Raw genomic sequence first — 24656 nt, 5'->3', positions numbered from 1 at the left:
AATAGGAGTGGAGTGGCGAGGACAAAGGATGTTTAGAATGAAAGGAAGGGTTACTGGACCATAAAAGTGGTAAAAGTATTGTTCGACAACAATGCAGGGAGACATGAAAGGGTAGGATTAGAGAGCAAGTTGCATCATGATGCAACTAACAATGGTCAATTAATAAGAATAGCAAGATCAAAGGTATGATGATTTTTAAAAAAAGGTATGAGGGACCTGTGGAAAAAGGGGGGGGGGGTTACTTACATCAGATAGTTACAGTGATGAATTTATAAAAACAACTTTAAACTAGGTTAATTTATACTTTATGTACAGAATATATACAACATATAAGTTCTTAGGCAGAAGTGAAGTGGAGGGTAATGAGAAGTTATTTAACACCAGTGTTTATGTTAAGTCCAAAGGGTTTGACTGTCTTGAGTTGGTGAATCCAGTGTGATTCTCTATTCTTGCGGTGTGTGTCATCACCATTGCAAGCTTCAATCACCAGAAGTTCAACATCAATGACACTATGATTGGGGATGTTGAAGTGGATAGAGACTGGGTACGGTTTCTTAGTCTTTATGGAAGAGACATGATTCGCAAAGCGAAGACTAAGTTTGGTCTTAGTCTCTCCCACATATTGTAGCCCACATCTCTTACATGATATGACATAGACTACATTAGACGTGCTGCATTCAGAGTCTGTCTTGATGTTGTATGAAGAGCCAGTGGTATGACTCTTCACCTTAAGTGAGGGCTTAATGTGCAGACACGTTTTGCATTTGGAACGGGTACATTTGTGACAGCCCAGTATATCTGTCGGGGGTTGTGTTTGGACTGTACCTGGGGGAAGTTTGGCCCTGACTAGTATGTCACCAAGGTTCTTAGGGCGGCGGAATGCAACCATGGGAACCTCAGTGATTGCTGAGTGTAACCTGCTGGAGGAGTGAAGTATAGGCATGTTATTATTGAGAATTGAGGGAAGTTTGGGTAGTTTGGGGTGGAAAGTGGTGACCAAAGCAACTCTATTGGTAGGAGCTTTTTTAGCTCCCGTGTTAGTCAACAGAGTATGACGAGGTACGTTGAGAGCCCTGTTGATAGCAAGTTGGACCCTACGTTCGCTGTGTCCCCTAGATACAAGGTGTTTCCTTAGCTCTGATGAGCGCCTCTTGTACAGGGTATCTGTGGAACAGATACGCCTGATACGTAAGGCCTGACTGTAAGCAATTGCCTTCTTACAGTGACTAGGGTGACAGCTATTGGAGAGAAGGTACTGGTGGGTGTCGGTGGGTTTACTGTAAACATCTGTGACAAGGCCATTAGGAGACTTGGTTATTGTCACATCTAGAAAGTTCACACTGGTGAGAGATTGTTCGGTAGTGAACTTTATGGTGGGGTGAAATGAGTTGATATGGTCAATAAACTCATCCAAGCTGTCTTGGTCACCACACCAGATGGAGAAAATATCATCAATAAATCTCCACCAAACTAGTGGTCGGTTGGGGGCGGAGGACAGGAGTCTGTCCTCCAACTGAGACATGAATAGGTTAGCATATGAGGGTGCCATTTTGGTACCCATGGCAGTACCCTGTACCTGTAGAAAATGCCTGTCAGAAAATGTGAAATTATTCTTCATTAGAATGTGGCTCATGAGTTCCTTAACATGACTCACTGAGGGGCGGGACTGATTACTAGCATTGAGGGCAGAGACACATGCACTCATGCCTTCATGATGGGGTATGTTAGTATACAGTGATGAAACATCAAAAGTAACCAAAATAGCAGAGTCAGGTATTTGGTGCTTGACCTCATCTAGTTTGTGGAGAAAGTCTTTGGTATCCTTGATGAAGGAAGGAATACGGCAGACTAAGGGTTTGAGGAAGCTATCTGTTGGTATTAAGTTATATATAAATGCAAAGCTGAGGTGTTCCTCTTTAAAAGGATACCACATTTGCAATGATGACATGTTGCTGAAGTTGGCTACATGAATGACAATGAGGCAAAGTCACAAATCAAATGTGCCAAAATTACCGTTATCTGTACTAAACAGTCTATAGGTAATGATAAATAATCAAACCGGTCAAGCTTCAGAACCAAGAATGGTTTACACAAAGATTTGCACCAGCGAGAACACCACAAAGAATTACCCCCCATCTCTTGTGTGCTTTTAGATGCTTGATTTCGATACCTCAAATTCTAAATCTGAGAACTCAAAATCAAATTTGTGGAAAATTACTTCTTTCTCAAACTACTCCACTTCAGAGGGAGCCGTTTCTCACAGTGTGTTATACTACCAACCGCTCCCATTACTTGTTACCAAGTATGGTTTTATGCTATCAATTATTTTGAGTAATTACCAATAGTGTCCACTGCTTTTAATCTCTTTAGTAAGACAACTTCAAGTCCCCTAATGGAGTATTATTGTCTCATTTGGGTATGAGTTGTGTCATTTAACTTTTGATTTGGGGTTGAACAAGAACAATTCACTACAGCAGCAGAGATGCCAACATTGAATTTTAAAAAAGAGTAGCATCTCCCAAATGTTAAGGGCGAACGCAGCTTTGGCTCCCTAAACCGATCTTTCTATTACTCTCTACAATGCTAATTAGCTCATTTTCAGGCATTGTTGTGAAATAACAATTACCTGTATGCATCAACAGAACAGCTACAAATGTTTATAATGGCCAGTGAAAAAAAAAATTGAAAAAAAAACCCTGATTTCCCTCATCTTCTGACTATGTTTCAAAAATAAATGTAACATAAAAAAGGGTGGTCTTACTTAAATGTAACATAAAAAAGGGTGGCCTTACTTAAATGTTTTTGTTTTAATGATCAGAAACGCAACAACAAGCTATTGGGAGAGTGAGGAGAAAAAAAAAAAAAAAAAAAAAAAAACGTGTCCGGATTTTGGGCAAAAAAAATACGTGTCCGTATTTTGGGCATTGTCTGGGCATTGTCTGGACATCGACGCTACAATTACTGGTAGGAAAACATGGAAACTGTCTAGCTTAGACCTCACAGGCCACTCAGTTGAAGGTATTTTTGTTCAGAAGGTCTCCTTTTTTTGTCGCCATTATTTCGTACTTTTTTTGCCAAGCTTCGATAAAGTACATGTACAGCCAGCGTGGGCACAATAATAGTGGATACATGAGGAATGAGGTTACTGTGACACGTACGTTAGCTCACACACAACCTCATTCCCCACGCACGTGTGCACTATTCCCCCCATCATGTAATAGAGATCAATGGGTACTATCTAGCAGAAATGCACTAGCGTAAAAAATGCACACTCAGCCGGCCAGCCAGCGGGGGAGGGCACGCAACAATCATTACGTCGAGACACGTACATTGTTCGATTGAATTCGCCGCTATTATTCAACACTGCGTTCTAAAATTAAAAGTGTTTTTTTCTTTTCTGTTACAATTGTTTTGATATTTTTCTTAATTTTTATTTCCACTTAATAGTTCATTAGTTGTTTGCATGTATTGTACGATTTAATAAAATTATATTGGCCGGCTTGTTTAGCGTGTTTTATTGAGTATTATCGTAGCGTCGTAGTCACGGCTCGAAATCGTATTTGCTACGCCCAAATCGTGTATGTTGGTATCTCTGCAGCAGGATTTAAAGTTTTTAAAAATTTACAAACTTCAAAAACTTTTGGGATTAGCACAGATTTTGAAACTGTTTTCGTTTTTTGAACAAAAGGACATTTATGAATGGGAATAAAAGAGCAGTGACCTGTTCTTAAAAGGCTGTTTAGACCCTGCTGGTTTTAAATGGGCAAATGGGCAAATTAAGAACCCATTACCGCTCTTCTATTCTTTCTATTATTACTATTATTATTATTATTATAATTATTATTACTACTATTATCAAGAAGTTAGAACGGCTACCACTTTTGATTTTTATGCTCACCCTTTCCACAGAACTGTATTGTAGACCACTGCTGAAGTTCATGCTGAAGCAAAGGAACTTAGAAAGATCTGGTTGCTCCTTCCCTCGTAGTGATATCTGAATCCCCTTCACTTTTGATGCAGCTACAATGCCGAAAAAGAAAAACCAATTTTTAAATCAAAAGACAATTTATATTAGGAGTTGTTCACAACTAACAACATTTTCACAAGCGTACAAAAATATATATATGTTTTCAACATCCTTCCCTTCCCCCTAAAAGAGTTTGGAGAAATTTTGTGTTTTTGTCCCCACACTAATAGTGATACTTGAATTATGAATTGAATGCAAACCCTGTTTATGATAATGATGATAAGTAGGATTTGAAACTTTGCATGGTGGAAATAAGATATAGAAGAGTTTGCGTTAACACCATGTAATGAATCCCTGAATGAGTTGGGGTGCTTCTAAAAAGAACCGTTGGATTAACTCGACGTTTCGATCAGTATGCTCTGATCGTCTTCTGGAGAATGCTTGACTCTGATGTTGCATGCTGCTTAAGTACTGGGTGGGATAATGATGATGATAACCAGTTTTTATATATCGCTTTTCACGGCCGAAGGGCATCTCAAAGTGCTTGCAACATTATTACCCTTGGTCACTGGGCCTTAAAGACAGTGGACACTATTGGTAATTGTCAAAGACTAGCCTTCACAGTTGGTGTATCTCAACATATGCATAAAATAACTAACCTGTGAAAATTTGAGCTCAATCGGTCATTGAAGTTGCGAGATAATAATGAAAGAAAAAAAAACCCCTTGTCACACGAAGTTATGTGCGTTTAGATGGTTGATTTCGAGACCTCAAGTTCTAAATCTGAGGTCTCGAAATCAAATTTGTGGAAATCTACTTCTTTCGCAAAAACTATGGCACTTCAGAGGGAGCCGTTTCTCACAATGTTTTATACCATCAACCTCTCCCCATTACTCGTCACCACGTAAGGTTTTATGGTAATAATTATTTTGAGTAATTACCAATAGTGTCCACCATCTCTGCCCTGACAGGTACCCATTTGGCCCTGGGTGAAGAGAATCAATTATAGATAAGTGTCTTGCAAGTGTCATGACTGGGATTCAAACCCACACCCTCCTGAACAGAAGCACCAGCGCTTGAAGTGTACCGACAATATACCAAAAAGCAAAAAGCAAGCCATCATTGAATTGACTCATACTATTAAAGTCTTGAACTAGTTATAAATGAAATACATTAAGTAGTAATTGCTTTAATTTTTGAGTAATTACCACAATGCGTCTAGAGCCTTTAAACGGCAGCTCTTTGAAACTGGGTTCTAAACTTACCGTATTGGTCAATTTCTGCGGAGATCCTTAAGCAGGTATACTGTTCCATCTCGCCAGTTTCTGATGATAGGAAATTCTTGCTTATATCTTCCACAGAGATGCTCTCGGGTGGCTTTGGTCTGTCGTCATTATCAAAGCCATCTTGAAGAACGAAACGATTCGGACAAGTGTCTGCAGAATGGAGGCAAATTTGTAACATTTGTGAAAACAAAACGATTACTTTTAATATTATTGATGGGTTTATTGCTAAAAAAAACAAAATATCTTAGCGGCCAAGCGGAATTGAGATGAATTTACATTTAAATTTAAAACTTGTATACACTGAAAATATTGCAAGAAAAAAGCTTCTCATAATGGCCTGATGTTTCGACCCTAGCAGAGTCTTTCTATAAGTATCGGTTACATTTAAACACTAATGTGCACCTGAGATGTTAAAGGGAAAGAACACTATTGGTAATTGTCAAAGACCAGTGTTCTCACTTTGTGAATCTCAACATATGCATAAAATAACAAACCTGTGAAAATTTGAGCTCAACTGGTCATCGGAGTTGGGAGAAATGATGGAAACACCCTTGTTGGACGAATTTGTGTGCTTTCAGATTAATAAATAAAAAGACTTCTAGCTGTTTCTCACAATGTTTTATACTATCAACAGAATTTTACTATCAACAGATTTTTATACTATCAACAAAATGGTTAAACAGAATTTTATACTATCAACAGTTTTTAAGTTAATATTTGTTCTGAGTAATTACCAAACGCGTACCTTCCCTTTAAACCTTTGCTACTTCTAAAAATGTATAACCTAGGAGATGTGGTTTCCTAGCAGACCTTGAATATACACAAATGTGACCCGCAAAGTGAAAATGAGTCAGATGTTGACAATTTCATGAATTGAGTTGTATGCATGGCTGGAAAGAACACACCAGCAGCAGTTATTTGGTATAAGTCTAAGCTTTGGGGGTGTGTCGCGTTGCTGAGTTACACCCGTTTGAAATTAGCCAATACATAATTTTTTCTGAAAAAAACGAATTACAAGTAAAGTGATGTTTTAAACTACCATTTAAAGTATACAAACTAGACATACAAGTATGATCACAAAATTGTTGTATTCATAGCTTTATTGCCTAAAAGTAAGTGTTCTAAAGGTTAACCATGCAAATAAAGATCTTAAAAAGTAACTTCCCCCCCACCATTAAACTGTCCATAACTTAAAATCCATTGGGCGACATCTGACTCATTTTCACAGAGTGGGTCACAAATGAACTATTTGACCAAGTCCAATTATTATAGCAATAAGGAACAGGGGCTGTCAAAAACTTTAAAATTCCAGCAGTTCCTCCTCCCCCCAAAAACCCAAGTACAATCACAAATTTTACTAGCTTATTGGTCAGGCTTTAAAGGTAGAGTCAAACCTTAGTAGCGACCCGAAAACAAACTTGTGTAGGCTTATCCAAAAGCTTATACTTGGTATAAAGATGATAGAGGTAGTATAAGCGCATCCTACAAAACCATCTTTTGATTTGTACAATTCATAAATCATAGACGTTAAACAAATGCTTGTATGAGAGAGATGGCTATTGCCAGCTTGTTTATATCCCCTTGTAGATAGGAAATTGCAGAGTTCACTTAACGGGAAGATCGTCCAAACAAACAAAGACACAAAGAAAAAGAGAAAACAAACTATACTATGTATCAAAACTTACCAAATGCATTTGTATGGAAAAATGTTTCACAAAACTGTGTTCCATTCTGAGTGGTCGTCTGCAGACAGATAAAATAATAACACAAGAATATTCAGATTCATAAACAAAGATTCCAGTTAATTTAATTCATTCATTCATGTTGGTTGTTAAGCCAAGGGTTCTGAGAAATGTGAACTTGATCACTTCGTCACCAAAGAACCCCAGAGAAATAACAAGGTATTTAATAATAATCTTTTTTTACTCAGGGACACAAGTGTCACGACCGGGAATCGAACCCACACTCTGCAGAACAGAAACACCTGTGCTTGAGTTCGGTGCTCTTATCCGCTCAGCCACGGCACCCCAAACCTAATCAATTTAAGACTTTAAGACCCTTGTAAATCTACACTTAAAGGCAGTGGACACTATTGGTAATTACTCAAAATAATTATTAGCATAAAAACTTACTTGGTAATGGATAATGAGGAGAGGTTAATAGTATAAAACATTGTGAGAAACGGCTCCCTCGGAAATAACGTAGTTTTCGAGAAAGAAGTAATTTTCCATGAATTTGATTTTGAGACCTCAGATTTAGAACTTGAGGTCTTGAAATCAAGCATCAGAAAGCACTTAACTTCGTGCGACAAGAGTGTTTTTTCTTTCATTATTATCTCGCAAATTCGATGACCGATTGAGCTGAAATTATCACAGGTTTGTTATTTTGTGCATATGTTGAGATACAGCAATTACCAATAGTGTCCACTGTCTTTAAACAAAATTTAAGACCAAAAGTAAGGGGCAACAGCTACACTTTATGTATTATTTTTTTAAACATGCAGCAGAATTTGGTTCTTTACGAACCTACTGTGCAGAATTTGTTTCTTTGCCTACTATGCTGAAATGAAAATTCATTACCACCCTTCAACAATTATTTAAGACCCCAACTAACTAATTATTATTTATTCAAATCAACATTAAACTTTCCTTCTCCATGCACACCACCCTTCCCCAATTCCCCAAATACTGAAAAATTTTCAATTTCAAACAATCTCTACAGTAAATGTTTGTTGTACATGTTTGAACAAGCAATGAGCCATGGATCATGGATTATGGTGTGAAGTATGTTATAATGTCTGCACAGTAGGCAAAGTCTAAAGTTCATTTGCTATCAATTGAAATCAATACATGAACCCGGATCTCAATTTAATCAAGCTCGTTTAGGAGCAGTGGATGGAAGGACTAATCATGGTGTAGGTGCGGCAACTAATGAAGTTGGTCTCTCTTAACAGTTTAAAAAACCAGAGACCATGTCAAAATTTACTTTTCATAAATCGTCCAGATGTTTTTTTTTTTTTATATATTTTTAATTTTGCATTCACACATGACAATATTAAAAATGACAAATGAACAAACAATAAAGCCAGCAACACATGCCAGTGGAAAACAAAGATAACCTAATAACTGTTGCCTGTGGGCGTTTGTTTCCTATGCTACTGGCTTATAAAAAAAACCTAGAGAGTAATTAAAAATATATTATTTTATATGCAGATGGAAAAGAGGAATAATTATTATTAAAAAATTGCATTTACAAGGAAACATTGATAAAAACAGAGGCGTCTGGTGGGGACCCACTTCACTATGGAAAGTTAACAATAATTTATTGCTATCAATCAAACCAGGAGAAATAACGTTCAGTGTTGAAAAGCTTCCAATTTGAATATGAAATACTAACTCGTGAAAAAGCTAGTGAAATTACAAGCTTATTGGTCCTACTGGCTAGTCACTGAAAAAGGTACAAGGCAAACTCTGCTTTGTGACTCATCACATACTTTAATTGTATGTCAGAGTATGAAAAAGACGCCAGTACCTCAAATGTATATTAATCTGATTGAAGATTTTTCAGGCACGACAGACACAATATCAAACTCAAACTCAAGAGTGGTAAAAATATTTTACTGCTTGCAGTAAAAACATACCCGAAAAACGTAATAAAACTGTTGTAAAGGCTCACCCTTAACACTAGCCCGACGTATGTACATAGTTAATTAAAACTGCTACAGGCTAGTAAACACCACCTCTCAACTTGATTTGTAAAAATGCTATTTCTTCCATTCAGATGTGAATATAGTACATTTGTTATTGTGTTCATTAGTTTTGAGTGTTTGAGTATAACTTTATTTGCCTATTATACTGGTTGTGATTGCTATTCCACAAATGCATCAGAATAGTACATTTTTGACAATGCATGTTTAAAATGAGGACAGGCCTTGAACTTCACTCTTAATGTAAATTTTTGTGGAAACCTTGCACAGGGCACCACAGCTAAAGCACAGGGCACCACGGCAATTGCTGGGTGCCGTGGGTGATTTCGAGGCTTGCCAGGACTACTAAACCTTCCTGTGGGCATTACTAGTTTTTTTAATGATTTGTAAATTGTACTCCATCAGTTCCGACAAACAGGCCAACTTTTAACACAGACCTATTTATAAACCAGAGTTATTGGCAACCAACCTTTAATACACTTTGGCTGTTTCAGTAAACATGTTTTTTTGTGTATTGTGATTCACGTATTCGCTGTTAAACTGTCCAATAGACCGTATCGAATATGATGTTACCATTCAAATACCTTTCCAAAAGCATGGCGTCTGTGAGCGTGTGCGGGTGTGAGTAGGTACATGTATACACATTCAAACCGCGGATCTATAACAAAAGAGGGCAATTTGAGTACACGGTTCGGGCAAGGTCCAAAGTTGAAAACTGTGTACAAAACCAATGGGAGCTGATGCAAAAAAAGTTAAAGTTTAAACAAAAGAGAGACAATAGGATGTCCACTGTCGCAGGCGTATACAAGCTTGTGTGTGTGCATTGTGTGTCATAGAAATCAAACCTGGAACGCTGCCTGCTGCGTGATTCATTGATATACGCCTTCAGATGCACATACGGCCTGCCCAAAAGTATGGCCACTTTCATAGCAACAATAGGGTTATTTGATATAGTCTAACAGGGGCCGATTTTAAAAACAGCTTAGATCGATTTTACTGTGTATCAATCTTAACTGCTATGTTATGTGTGATGTCACAATGCAAATCACGGTGATATTGAAAACTCATATTAAGACGAGTCTTAATGCTTTGTGAAATTGACCCTAGGGTTTTTATGAATATTAATTAAATATTAATGAAGAGAGTACTTTATGACAGGTTGGAAGACAAACATTACTTTCATACCCGCACTGACAATCATAAAGGAAACTGATTTATTTGATATTTGGGAATCCGTTTAGCGACAAAATAAAAGGGTCTGACGTCAATCACAAAGTGCCTGGCTTATGCAAAAGCTAATGCACTATGATATTTGAGAAAACTAATGCACTATATTTAATAGGATCAGCATAATGTGTTGTTTGTCGAAAATATCACTATAGAGAAAAAAAAAGGGGTGAATTTTTCATTGAAAAATACTGTTTTAAATTTTACTGTATGTTTAGAAAACTATAGTTTTCTTAAATATTATTGTAAGATCAATGTTTAAAATTTCTGCAGTGAATAAACCATTCTATTGAGTTAACCTCAGGGCATACTGAGTCCTCATTTTCCCTAGGAATATTGAACCAAGTGTGAAACTAACAAGAGGTGGACTTGTGGAAAAGTCGTAAAATGTTTTTCTCGCGATGATAGCGTTCTGACTCCTTCGTATTTTCTCGCGAGACTGCTGGCCCTGGCGAGACTACTGCTCTTGTGATTGTTAAGAGAGCATTGGGGGGGGGGGGGGCAAGCAGCCTCATGCGAGAGCAGTCATCTCCCGATAGCAGTCCTGGACTGCAAAGAGCGAGCTACTGAGTGTATTGACTATCACAACATTAACAACTTGTCCACAAAAATGGGTTATCTCTTTTCCTAGTTCTCTGCTGTTCATTCCCTCTCCCACCCTATTTCTGTCCTTCAACCCAATCTACTCCCATCTATTCTTCACGTGCTAGCTTGTTGTATCCAAACCTTTGTCAATCATCTTTATTCAGAACCAGTGCTTTAGTTGTTATTTAGCCTGTATGCCTACAGGTAGTTGTACATGTGTTCAACATATTTACATTGTTTTTTCCCTTTAACTATGATTCTATCTGCACTCCCTGTATTGTTATTGTTCTTTGTGAAACGGCAGAATAAATAATAATAATAATAATAATAATAATAAGTCTAACACGGTGTAGAGGTAGATTCTAAAAATCCCCATCCATGAGCTTCCAGGTGCTTCCTGTGAATAGGCTCTGAAATATAAAAAGGGCTGAAGTGTCGATAAAATATTCAACTTCAGCGTACACTTTTCTCTCATGTTTGTGACTATAGTGCAAGGTCAAATCTGACGTCAATCCAAACACACAACAAATCCTGGTCTTTATTCAATACTGAATAGGTAGAGCTGACATTGAGTCACAAACAGATGTTTTGTGTGATCAACCATTGGTATGAAATAACAAACCTGTAAATATATTGACTGAATTCACTGTGTGAGTGAGTTAGGAGAACAGCGTGTAAACATTGTCCTTAGATGTAGTTTTGGTTGAACAACAGAAATCAACTGTTGACACTTTTAAGGTTTTCTGTTACAGTTTTCTTGAGTATGAAATCATTTCAGAGGGAAATATTTCACAGAAAACTATGGTTTCAGTATGAACTTCAGAACCAAACTTTTAGACTGTTTGTTATCCTAACCATGTAGAATATAGCATAACATATTAATACATTAGGCCTACTCATCTACTGACCCAATTTACCTCATGTCATCATCAGAATAATCTTGGATGCGCCATTTTGGTGGTCAATGTCAACGTGTGTTATTCAGTGAAGTGCGCATTTTAGGCGACGTGGCGTTCACATGAAAACCTATTGACCACCAACATGGTGAGCGTGGCATCAGTCACCGCGTGTGACGTGCGTGCAAGGGGTCAATAGTCATCAATGACAGTAGATGTGTTCATAAATATTGTGGGCAAAATTTCCCTTTCACTAGATGTAGCTGAGTGAAATGGGAAAGCCTAAAGCCCGGTTTGCAGAGTGAATATTGAAGTCAAAGGGCTGTTTTCGCAGCGAATATTTCGCAGGAGTTGAGCACAAGTCAACTGATGCAAATTATTTGTTGCAAAATTGTGATTATGTCACTGCACGAACTAACTGTATTCAGTACATGTTTTACATAAAAGTGCATTACATGTATCCCTCTATACAAGATCCTTTTCATTTCAAACATGACAAATTTCACCAAATAAACACAAAATAAGAGCAGATTTAACTTGTCCACAAATTACCACAAATGCAAAAAAAAAAAAACGCCCAATGAATGAAGTTAAAGATGAACCTAGAATTTGACAAATTTGAAAGTCTACAATACGGCAACAAAATTAGAAATACTACAGGTAAAATGAAAAACACAGCTCGATCAGAAATCTTATGAAGGGTAATATTTGGTTTGCAAACTTGTTGACAAGTAAAATCCGTAGAGAAGTACTTTGACTACTTGTACATCTGACCCCTTTGTGACGTTCTTCAAAATTACAAAAATTAATCCGTTACTGCTCACAAAGAAGCTCTCTTTGATCACGCTCACGAGTGAATGGCTTCGCTGTTTCCGTGGTAACAAATCGCCATGACTTTTGTAGTGAGAGATGGAGCTAAGGGGGAACTAATTCTGACATCACGATCTTCATAATGAAGCTAATCTACAGCGGATTGATGCAGCACGTCAGCAATAATGCCTGTACTGTGCACTAAAAACAGCTTGCAAGTTTGTTATTGTGGTGGTGGAAAAACTGCTACATGTGGTGACTCTTTACATTTCAGTCAAACTGCTCTGGGCCTAATTTCATGGCTTTGCTTACCGCCAAATTGTCCTCACTTATAAAGTGCACTCTCTAGTTACAAGTGCTAAATAACAGACTTGTATGCACTTCATTATCACACCAGGGGTGGATTTCACAAAGAGTTAAGACTAGTCTTATCTCGACTTAGGACGAGTTACTCCTCTTAACTCAGGACTACCCATACTTTTTTCATCTCTCCTATGTACCTTAGAAAACAGACCACATCACACCAGTGCTAGCTGACTTGCACTGGCTCCCCATCCAATAAAAGGTTAAAGCACTGTGCCCCATTGTTTTCAAGAGCTTACAAGGTGATGCCCCAGCATATTTAAGTGATCTTGTGCAGATAGGACATCGTGGCTTACGATCCACAAAACACAAACTTCTTCAGGAAAAAACGACAAATCATTGATGGGGGGGGGGGGGGGGAGGAGGAGAGAAGTTTTTTCAGAGCGCAGCACCGAGGCTTTGGAACTCCCTATCTGAAACTGTGAAACTTTCCAACTCACTTAACCTATTCAAGAACAGTTTAAAACTCATCTTCATAGAGAAGCATTTTGTTAAGTTTATTTTTTCTTATTATGTTATGTTACTTTCATTGCTTATTGGTTGTTATTTTGTAGAGCAGCGCCACGAACGCTTCTAATAATAATAATATCAAAGTCTTATATAGCGCACGTATCTACCAAACAAGGTACTCAAGGCGCTGAGATATACAAACTTTCAGAAAGATAGGTTATTGCAGTGATGGATTCTGAGACCCAATTATGTAGCACTTATAAGGGTTTACAAGGTGCTACGGCACATTAAGCAGCCACAACCAGGAACACAGGGGCCGATCCCCTTCTCTTTTCGATAAGTGCACTGGGTTCTTTTACATGCGTTACACAACACATGGGACCAACGGCTTTACGTCCCATCCGAAGGACGAATCAATGGTAAAGTGTCTTGCTTAAAAGGACACAAGTGTCACGGCTGGGGATACGAACCCACACTCTGCTGATCAGAAACACCAGAGTTTGCATTCGGCGCTCTTAACCGCTTGGCCACGACACTTACGCGCTTGTGGCGGATCCCGGCGCTATAAAAGTGTCCATTATTATTATTATTTAGGCCTATGTCTACAATGTAGGTCACCCAAACTACATCAGAAAAGCAGTTTGTTTCACCATGATGTAGCTATAGTAGCAATGATATCCGAACAGCACTGTGGTTTTAAATCTTGTCAATGATAGCATGATCGAAACTGCTCCTATAAGGCTTGACCAAATATAAGCCAAATTGATAACACTAAAAATACTGAAAATTACAGTCTAATTTTGAATGGTTTTGAATAAACTTCTAGACAACCAAAACTAAGGTGTTAGGATCACTTCCTCAACGAGCTTACGGGTGTGATAAGTAAGGGGCTGGAGATGTGAGACCAAAATAAATACTTCTACTCCCCAGCTCTGTGATGTTACATGTATACCAGGCAGATACACATTGGCTTATGGACCGAGATACATGACAAATACTGTAAACAAAAACATTGCTTTTCACGCTTTTTAGAATGCAGGCAAAATCACTTCCTCCAGCCCTGGTACCATAGGCAGCTGATTGGCTACCAGAATACTTTTGTGAGTGTTTTGTTATTTAGTGCATCTCTCGGCCGACAAGCTAGACTTGTGGACAAGTCGTTAATGGATTGTCGCGGTGATAGTCAAGTCGTGGTTGTTACATAATGATTCAGGTCTTGATTGAATACTACTCTTGAGAGACCACTACTCTCGTGCAAAGCTGCTGGCTGACGATTACATTACTCTCCCGTTAAATGAAACCTCAAGTTTAACTGTGCCAGCTGCAGTTCTCGTGAGAATCGCCAGTGTTGCAGGAAATCGCGGAGAGAGTTTGAACGTATCGCGACATACATTTAACGACTTGTCCACAAGTCTACCCACACGCCTATGTTAATCTGGCTGGTATGAAAGAGCTGGGGAGTTAAAGTGTTTGTTTTGGTCTCAATCTCCAGCCCTTACTCATAACACAGTAAGCTCATTAAGGAAGTGATCCTAAAACCTTAGAGTGCTCTTAAGTATGCGCATACATAAAAATGCAAGTATTTTGGCGTAATCTACTTCAAATGAATCATATTTGTACACATGGTCAACCTGACTTTGTATAGATAGACATGTCACAGGCTCAAAGCAAGAACGAGAGGGGGCCAATTGCTCTATGACTTCATGCCTCTTTTGTGGGCTAGCATTTTTAGTGGATGCACATAGAGTGGATTGACCACAGGTCTAAATAAAATGTCCTATATATTTGAATATTTCAGAGTCACACTTCCAGGGCTGATTATTATCAAGAAAGGTATTCAAACAGTGAGCTCAGACACCACTGGGAAGGAGGTTGCATTTCTTTAATATGCGCTTGCTGGGATCAGAATGGCTTATAAAAGTAAAATAGCAGCAATTAAAAGAGATAGGCCTTTTGTTTTCTTTTTTTTTTAACCGTTTGATTGTTTTATTCTTATATTGTATAAACACAACAAAGCTAACATTTCGGGAAAAATATTCATTCCAAAAGGTAGCAATGAGATATTGCTGAAAATCCGTACAGGAAGAATAACCCGTAATTGGAATACACAATCTGAGAAAGGATCTGACAGAAATGTTTCCCAGATTTAAATTTTAGGGAATGAAAACTAATAATAATAATAGTCAGTTTTTATACAGCGCTTTATAGACCCGAAGGTGCTCTAACTAATGTATATTTCCATTAACAACCACTGTACACTCTGAAGTGAACTGATTCTCAAAATGCATTTAACTATAAAAATCTGCTGTATTGCTAACCAAGTAAGTTTTCTACTGCCATTAAGATATTTTGGTGGCAACTCTCTCTCTGGCATTTCTCTTAAATGCTTGAACAATAAGGACAGAATGGAATGGAATCAACAATGGAATTTCCAAGGAATAAAAGCAGTTGCACATAAACACCCTCATTAACGTATTGCCTGCAGTGCAAAAAGACCTCCCATTCTATCATCCTGTTTTGTTTACTAAAGACCAACCCACCAGGGCCCAACTTCATAATGCTGTTTGGCAGAAAGTTCTGCTTGGCAAATTTCTTTAATGAGCAAGAAATGAGTGGGGTACCAGTCAGAGCAATGGTAAATGTACAGTATTTCTGGTAACCTATTTTTGCTAGGGGTGAGTTTCCGTTGCTCAGCAATGTTTTTTTGCTTACAGGCTTTATGGAGTACTGAGTATACAGCACATACCGGTGTATATACTTTTGTTGATCCCAGCCATCACATTAGGGTTGATTTGTAATTTCCTGTGCCCTTACTGTTTGTCTTGCTTTGTATTTACTTTTGTTTTTTCATTATTTATTTTTTATACTGTCTGTTTGAATTGTTATTGTTTAATGGCCAAATAAAGAATAAGAATAAGAATATGTGTAAAACCAAAATTAATATTCTTTATTCCTGTTGCAAATTTCCATCTATTATTAATGAGTATTATATCGTTGCCAAACCCGCCGGATTAAAAGGATTCTAACTGCCTCTGGCTACCAGGCAATCCCGATGGTCTAGTTGTTAAGACACTGCCTAGTGAGAATTGCAAAGGTCATGGGTTTGAATCCCACCCGAGTATTATGCCTTTGATGTTTGCCTTTGATTTCTTTCAAAGAGCTTGGGAAAGTACCAACACACATTGGTATCTATGGGTATATAACCAAAATTAAAATTAATATAATAATAGGCTTCATGAAAGTTGGGCCCATATGCTTTGGTAAGTCATTGTGTCACACAATGTGCGTACAATGCTGCACGATTCACTGCTTCAAGCTACAATATGGCATAAAGTTTGTATGTAAATTTAATTTTTTTAAATCACCCATTTCATAGTTCAATGAAATTTCTTATTGGCAGAAAGTTACTAGTTTCTGTGCAGACCTAAAAAGCAAGGGAATGTGCCCAATTGAAAAAGAGTTCTTGCACACTATGATACAAAAACTAGATCTAGTATGCATGGTAATTGTTGGAGCCAGTTTGTATGCAGGGGGTGTGGCTCATACTTTAAGCTTCAAACAGGATAATGGTTTGGACCATGAAAAGGGGGAAACCCCCTTCCAAGTCCCCAACTGTGACCAGTGAGCAATCAACAATAGATTCAGGAGTGACCCATTGTTTGTTTTGCATATATCCTTGGTCCCTGATTACATACCATAGAGCACCACATAGCCATTATATGGGCGAGGTTGCTTTTACATGTATGCAATCTGCTAGTATAGCATGACTGCTATATTGTATACATTATGGTATATTTTATTTTGTGTAGTGTGCAATCTTTATCCTTTGCCTATTGATATTATGTTTCAATTCATTTGCCCAATAAAGATTGATTTAACAATGTTTTTTTAGCATTCCCTTTATTATTTTTTTTCATTTTTCTCCCACCCTACATGTTGGTCTGTATCCTGCCTCAGAGCTGTCTTTTTTAAAGATACCTTCATTTCATGGTAAATGTGTCACATTTGTTCAACATGTTGCACATAAATGTAGTTGTTGCGGGTTGTTTTTAACCCTTGTTTCTAATAAAAATGTAATAAATCTATGAGTGTGAGCGTACAGCAGCCATAGCAAATGTCACTCATGAATACAGAATGTCAATCATTTTTCCGTGAGAATCTTCTGTTATTAAACCATTGACTTTTGTACAAGTAATACTAATACTCTTTGATTTATGAACCTTTACTGTCCAAACTCATCTAGAGCTCCAAACATTTGCGTCTTGCAACCAGGGCGATTTTGTTTGATAATCACCAGGGAAAAAGTCACCACAATCAGGGAGATTGTCTATTTATTTGAACATTATGAACAGATTGGTTTATTTTCAGAAAATTTCTGCAGAGTCAGGAAAATATGGCAGAACGGCTCATCCAGTTGCTAAAAAATAATGAACTGTGGCCAGTATAGGCCCAAACAACAATTGCTTCCAGGTGTAACTTACAGTTGTCAAAATGTACTAACATTCCTCCCATGGGCCCAATTTCATAAAGCTGTTCCGGTTTAGCAAAAAAGAAATGCTTCTCAGCAAATGAGTTGGGGCACCGGTGGCAACAATATAGGCCTGATACTTCATAGAGGCAACGAAGGTGATTGCCTCCGTGCCCCCTGGTCAATGCCTATGTGCCCTTAAAATGCTCTTAGTAGAAATTAACAATTTCCTCACTAAGTAGAGTGCCCTTTACCAAGTCCAAAACAAGTTGACAGGTTCAAATCCCCCTGTAGCTAATGCATGCAACTTTTTTATTTCAAGTATTAGGGGGGCCTAAGTATTAAATCACTAGGGAAACTGACTTGTAAGGTAAAATTTAAATATTTTGGGGCTGAAAAAACAACAACTTGCTTTGGGGGGGGGGGGTTTGAAGCAACCTTTTACGGATTAAAAAAGTCCTCTGGTCATTTGTCTTTGTTCGACCTAAAAATGTTTTAGGTAAAGTTTCAGTTTCTAACCTCCACTTAGTATGTTTGCTTTAAAGTGTGATCATAGAAGAAGGGCACAATCTATCTCTTATCTTAAATGAATGTTGGACTTTATTTCCACTTTGCAACCTCTCTCCAGGGGTACATTCAGTAAATTCGGTAATTATTAAATTTTTAACAACCAAGTTGAGTAAAAAGGGCTTGGGATACCTTTAGTGATAAAAAACAAATGCCCACAAAAATGTGGCAAACAATTGTTAGAATCAAAACTTACTTGGTAACAACCAATGGAGAGCTGTTGATGGTATAAAACATTTGGAGAAACAGCTCCCTCTGAAGTAACGTAGTTTTTGAGAACTTGAAGTAATTTCTCACTCAAATTTGAATTGAATTCGAGACCTCAACCGAGGTTTCAAATTCATTCATCTGAAAGCACACAACATGTGCGACAAGGGTGTTTTTTCTTCCATTATTCTCTCGCAACTTCGACAACCAGTTGAGTTCAAATTTTCACAGGTTTGTTATTTTATGCATATATGTTGAAATACGCCAAGTGAGAGGACTTGCCTTTAACAATTACCAAAGGTGTCCAGGAATGTGGTTTTAGAGAGAGGGATTCAAAACATTTCAATCTGAAAACTGTTTAAATGCCTGAATTACTTTGCAGATTGTGTGTTCCAATGCTCCATACTTTTTTTGATAATAAATGCTAGCCATCTTTTGAAATAAAATGTTCACAGGTTAGTTAAGTTGTATGTCCATAGCACTAAAATAAAAACATTATAATGTTTTCAAACACTAATAGTGAATTAGTAAAATAGAATTCAAGAAAAATATTAGAATTTATAAAATGTCAAGCATAACATGATTATAATATTACAGCCAGATAAGGAATGATTAATCAGTATATTCCTTTGTATTGCAGATAGATTTAGGTTGTTGATGGACAACTCCGATGAAGCTACAATAATAATAATATCGAAGTCTTATATAGCGCACGTATCTACCAAACAAGGTACTCAAGGCGCTGAGTATATATCAGAAAGATAGGTTATTGCAGAGATGAATTCCGGGCGAACCCCTTCTCTTTTCGATAAGTGCACTGGGTTCTTTTACGGGATCAACGGCTTTACGTCCAATCCGAAGGACGAAGCAATGGTTTAGTGTCTTGCTCAAGGACACAGTGTCACGGCTGGGGATTCGAACCCACACTCTGCTGATCAGAAACACCAGAGTTTGAATTCGGTGCTCTTAACCGCTCGGCCACGACACTTCCACACTTCCCAATAAGGGAATCAATGTGTGGTGAAGAGGTTTTCAACTAGTGGCCTCGGGGGGGTTTAAACCACTAGTTGAAAACCGATTCAACACACTTTGATTCCCATTCATAAATACCTTTTCTGTCAAAAACATCAACACTTTTTGGTCAAAAAGTAAAATAAATGCAAAAATTATAATTGTTCAATGATTTCTTTCAACACAACACATTACCCCTCCAGCTATGAAATGGTAAAGCCCCCCGCCGCCCTCAGGTAAACAACTCCTTATAAGGAACTGCTGTGCGCGTCGCGTGTATCGCGTGATGTGGCACCACTGTTTCAGCCGTTGCTCTCGACCAATAGGAATGAAGAAACTGTCTTATAAAAACAGGTGCAAGCTCGAGTGTCATGCCTATGTTTCAACACTTTGACGACGCGCTCTCCACCAATAGGAATAGTGAAACCATCTGAGGTATTTATGAATGTATTATTAATTGCATTGCCAAATATATATTTGTAATAGTTCGGAATAAAATAAAAATAAAATCCAAACATATTAACATTATACATAGCCTACTTATTATTATAAGCGTTGTTGTTTGTTTAATTTTTGAATTGTAACGTTTTTATAAATATCAAAACACTTACCTGCCAATTCCAGGAACAATCCTTGTCCGCCAGACAAGAAGGGTCAACAAAAGGAGACATTTGCCGCCCGTGTGTATAAACAACGAAAAGCAACGCGAACACAACCACCACACCGCACTGCCCCATCATGTCCGGACAAAGCAAACGCCGTGAAATCAAACCGTTTTCCCCGTTGACAGCTTCACTCCGTTACGCTCAGGTTCGGTCGTACATCTACGTCAAACAGAACAACTCATCCAAGCCCATTTGAAACGAAAGAGTCATATAAAAATGTGCACTGTACAAGGGTTGGTTGGTGCTCACTGTCCTACATGTAATTTACGCATTCAGGAAAGTGTTACATTCTGGTTTCCTGCCTGTTTTTCACATGCATAACTGACTGTTCTGGGAAATGACAGCCCTGTGTGTGACGGCGTACGAGGGGGGAGCCGGAGGTAGGTGGTAGCTGTGTGTGTTTTAATTACGTGGAAACTCGGTCTTACACCCAGTATCTCTGAACACGTAAATCAACGCACTAACACAACAGTCTATAAAAAAGGTTGCGTAGCATGAAAATCAACAGCTGAATGGCCGGATGTTTTACATCGAAATAAAATATTGGGCCAATCACACTACGTCCATTGATTGACCAATCACTGATGTCCCTAACCATCTTACTTAGCAAGTTCTTATTTAACTTTGGAAATCCACCTTTCTCAATAAAGGCACCAGACATGCTTAGACCAGTATTCTCACATGGTGTATCCCAACATATGCATATGCATAAATAACAAACCTGTGAAAATGTGGATTTAATTTTGCAAGAGGAAAAAAATACCCTTGCACAGCATGCATAATAACGGGCTTCAGCTGAAGTATTTCATTTTTATTCCTTGAGAAATTTCATCTTTCTCAAAACTTCATAACTTCAGAGGGAGCTGTTTCTCATAATGTTTTATACTATCAACAGCTCCCAGTTACTCATTACGAGTATTAATTATTTTGTATTAATTACCAATAGTGTCCATCCACCGCCTTAAAAAACAAAGTCCAACTTACCAAATTTGTTAAAGCGTTTTGAAGAAGATTCCTGTGGAGGATTCAATGAAACTTTTGAGGACTTGCATTGTACTTCTTTTAGGTTAAAGGGAAAGTTGGTTGCTGAAATCGTTCGTTTGTTTGTTTCAATCCTATATAGAAAATAGTGTATGTAGAAATAATAATCCCTGATACACAATCTGAGAAGTGTAACTGCAGCATTGTTCTCAGGTTCAAATTTTGGGCCGTAAAAACTTATATCTTTTTACATAAACATATTACCTCGAAGTAAAATGTGCCTCAAAATGCTTTATATGGTATTGAACGCTGCTGTAGGCTTGTAACCAATTCTTTTTTTTATATCTCATTAATTTCCAGTGATTACAAAGCGTATACATTCCCTTTAAAAAAATGGGTAGCAGTGGAAAAGGCCAATGTACCGGTACACTTCTGACATTGACAAAACAGTGACATTTCATAAACGAAATCCTCAGCATTCACACATTAATTATTGTATGCTAGTTTTAACAAACGTTGGTGCCCCAAAAAACAAGGCTGATTCGTTTTGTCATTCCTTTAAATCAAATTTGTAATTCATCACATGTTCTCAAAAAGTGAAATAAAGATAAGTGGAATCGAAATACACAAACAAGTGTTCACCACTCCATATTTTTTTTAACATTCAACATTTTGTCTATTTTATTAACAATGGCTTTTTTACCTTTAAGAGTACAAAACGCGAGAAACAAATATAATACTTTTTTACGTTTTATCAAAAACTAATCTATTTTCTGACTTGCAAGTAAATATTGAGCCACAGTCAATATGAAAGACAACAACACGGCTAAACAAAAAATAAACTTATAAACGTGATATTGTATTGCTTCAATCATGGAAAACAAGTTATATACTATACAGTTTGAATTACAAAAAACAATTAAGCATTGTATAGGCCAACCAATAAATTAAAACCAACAACAACATGTCGACAGTAATGTTTTTTAAAACCTTTGCCTGAATGAGTGACTATGGCTACACAGCTGCCAGTCGGCCATTTTGCGGGTTAGATTTGAATAAAATCTAGCCCTTTTCACACTACTCTATTCTCAGGGCAACCCCAGAGAACAACAACCAGCCCTTTCACACTTGGAAAGCTTTTACCCCTGGTCTGCCCCGGGGATTAGCCACCACTTCTCCGGAGTAGAGGCAAGTGGTAAAAGCCCAGGGTATTCTTAAAACATGCAGCCAGAACCCGTTAGACTAAGGACATAGGCATGGACAATGTGTGATAGTCACGGGGTAACTTTATGGTAAACAAAAACTCCCTGCCCTCGATTTTACCAAACTCTTCCTAACTTAGGATTAATCTTAGGACGAGTTTAGTTTCGTATCTGAAGATGTAGGACGCATTGAACCCATCCTAAGTTAGAACATAGAGTAAGGCTTACTCTATGGTTAGAACAGGCTACTCGTCCTCACTCGAGATAGGATTAATCCTAGAGTTTCGTGAAATGCAGTATACAGGGCTGTATATTCCACACAGGTCCAATGGTTTGCTTATAGTCACAAAAACAAGTTTAAATTTGAATTGCTCAGACTGTAGAGATAGGCAAAGCCTGGTACCATTGTGTTTAGGAGTTCACTGTTCAAAAGCTTGCCCCAAATCACTGGTATGCAACGGACTTTGAACTTTGAACATGTTCCCACGAGAACATGTTCACAGCACAATTGGGAAAACACATTAAAACATTACTACAGTTTGTGGAGATTGCAGAGTCCAATTGTTATCAACTTTTGGTATGAAGAACATCTCAAAACTTGTTTACTTTTAGAACAACTCTTAGAATTTGTGTGAACATTATGGTAAACAATTTCAACATTTCTCACATGAACAGTAGTAGTGGTACCATGTAGTACCTCCTGGCAGAAGGGACCTGGGCCCAATTTCATAGAGTCGCTTCAGCACAAAAAAAATTGCTAAGTACGGCAAAATCATGCTTACCACAATAAGGTTACCCTTCAAACTACTTTGTCACATGTATAATTTGTGACTGGTATCAAGCTTATTTTTGATTAGCAGAATGTTTATAAGCAATATTTTCTGCTTAAGCACCTCTATGAAATTGGGCCCATGAATGTACATATACCAGGCTACTCTGTTTGTAAACTAAGGTTACAAGAAAATAGTCCGTTGAGGAAATAAATGGGTATACAATTAAACAAAGTGGTTCGAGTATATTAATAACCTTTCATTGAAGTATTCCAACCAATTCAATGCATGGGACTTCCCCTTTTGAATTCCAAGAATCAGGAATCCTCACACAAAGTACAAAGGAAGTTATGACCTTTGAATTTGTCCATCTGTGTGTGTGTGCATTCATGCATACATGATTCACAAACAGCTACCAGCAGGTGTGTCAAATCATATAGCTCTATCATTGCTCTATAACAAAAAATGCACCGTAAAACAGGAAGCTTTATTTGGCCACCAGCAGCTGCTGATGATAACCAGTATTTATTGGTGATTAGTCAATTTGTTGTTGTGTTTAATTTTAAACTTTCGAGAAAGACTCTGCTAGGGTCGAAATGTCAGGCCATTATAACTATTTTTTGTGTTTAACTTGTGAAAGAGATCATCCTCTGATAAGTAAAGCCCATACTTTCTGCAAATGCGAAGTGACTTTGACGTGTTGTTCCAACAAATGATCACTTTTTGTAAAACAAAGGATTTATGATTCAGTTTATTCAATACAGAAACCATGATTTGAAAAAAGTGATGCCGTTATTTCAACTTAAATTCTTTTACCTCGAGGTATTATTTTTGTTTCATTCAGATTGGTGACATGTTATTGGTTAGTTTCAATACGAAAACCTATGAATTATAAAGTTTATAAGAATACCAATCCTTCATAGGAATATCTCCATCTGAAATAATGTTAAAATAACAAACAATTGTATTTTGAAAGAGCTCCAAAATCACTGTTGCTTATTTTGATTGCCGCAATCATAATAAGACTCACGAAAGAGTGGAACAAATCTATAAACAACATATTTTTTCCACTGCTTCTGATTTTCCAGCCTGAAATATATATATATTTAAAACAAAATCAGCCATGTTTTGGCATATAGTGATTTACATTTTTACATGAAAAAAAACTGTCTACGAAGGGTGAACAGACAACACTGAATAACACATTATGTTTTGTCAGGGATTCAGATGAATAAAATATGTACCGGTTGGAGTAATTCTCTCCGTAATGGATTTTTTTTTGTTTCCTCAAACAGAAAAAACTGCCAATCACCAATCCCGTATTGTATCTTTAATATTAATAAAACAAAAGCCATAGACCATAAGCTTTTTACGTCAATGGTCCAATGCAGTAATTTTCTCAATTAATCATCTTTGATGCACTTGATTTCTGAGGTGATTTTTCATCAAACGCAAGATGTTGACACTGTGTTGAGTTTGTACAACGTAAACATAT

The 24656-nt window shown here is 37.5% G+C and overlaps 1 protein-coding gene across 3 annotated transcripts in view; it reads right to left on the bottom strand.

Moving 5' to 3' along the window:
* LOC117306818 overlaps positions 1-20607 on the bottom strand; it is a 35356-nt gene extending 14749 nt beyond the window's left edge. For all 3 annotated transcript variants that reach the window (XM_033791347.1, XM_033791348.1, XM_033791350.1), the window contains exons 1-4: positions 20155-20607; positions 6939-6996; positions 5233-5403; positions 3899-4020 (exon numbers count right to left, since the gene is read on the bottom strand). In XM_033791347.1, the coding sequence (XP_033647238.1) occupies positions 3899-4020; positions 5233-5403; positions 6939-6996; positions 20155-20283 (480 nt within the window). In that variant the 5' untranslated portion in view covers positions 20284-20607. The remainder of the gene's footprint in view (positions 1-3898; positions 4021-5232; positions 5404-6938; positions 6997-20154) is intronic.
* Between the last annotated feature and the right edge of the window lie 4049 nt (positions 20608-24656).

Source organism: Asterias rubens, chromosome 2 (assembly GCF_902459465.1).
Source record: "Asterias rubens chromosome 2, eAstRub1.3, whole genome shotgun sequence".
Taxonomy (NCBI): domain Eukaryota; kingdom Metazoa; phylum Echinodermata; class Asteroidea; order Forcipulatida; family Asteriidae; genus Asterias; species Asterias rubens.
Note: the sequence above shows the minus strand (reverse complement) of the source record. Positions and strands in the feature narration are given on the sequence as shown.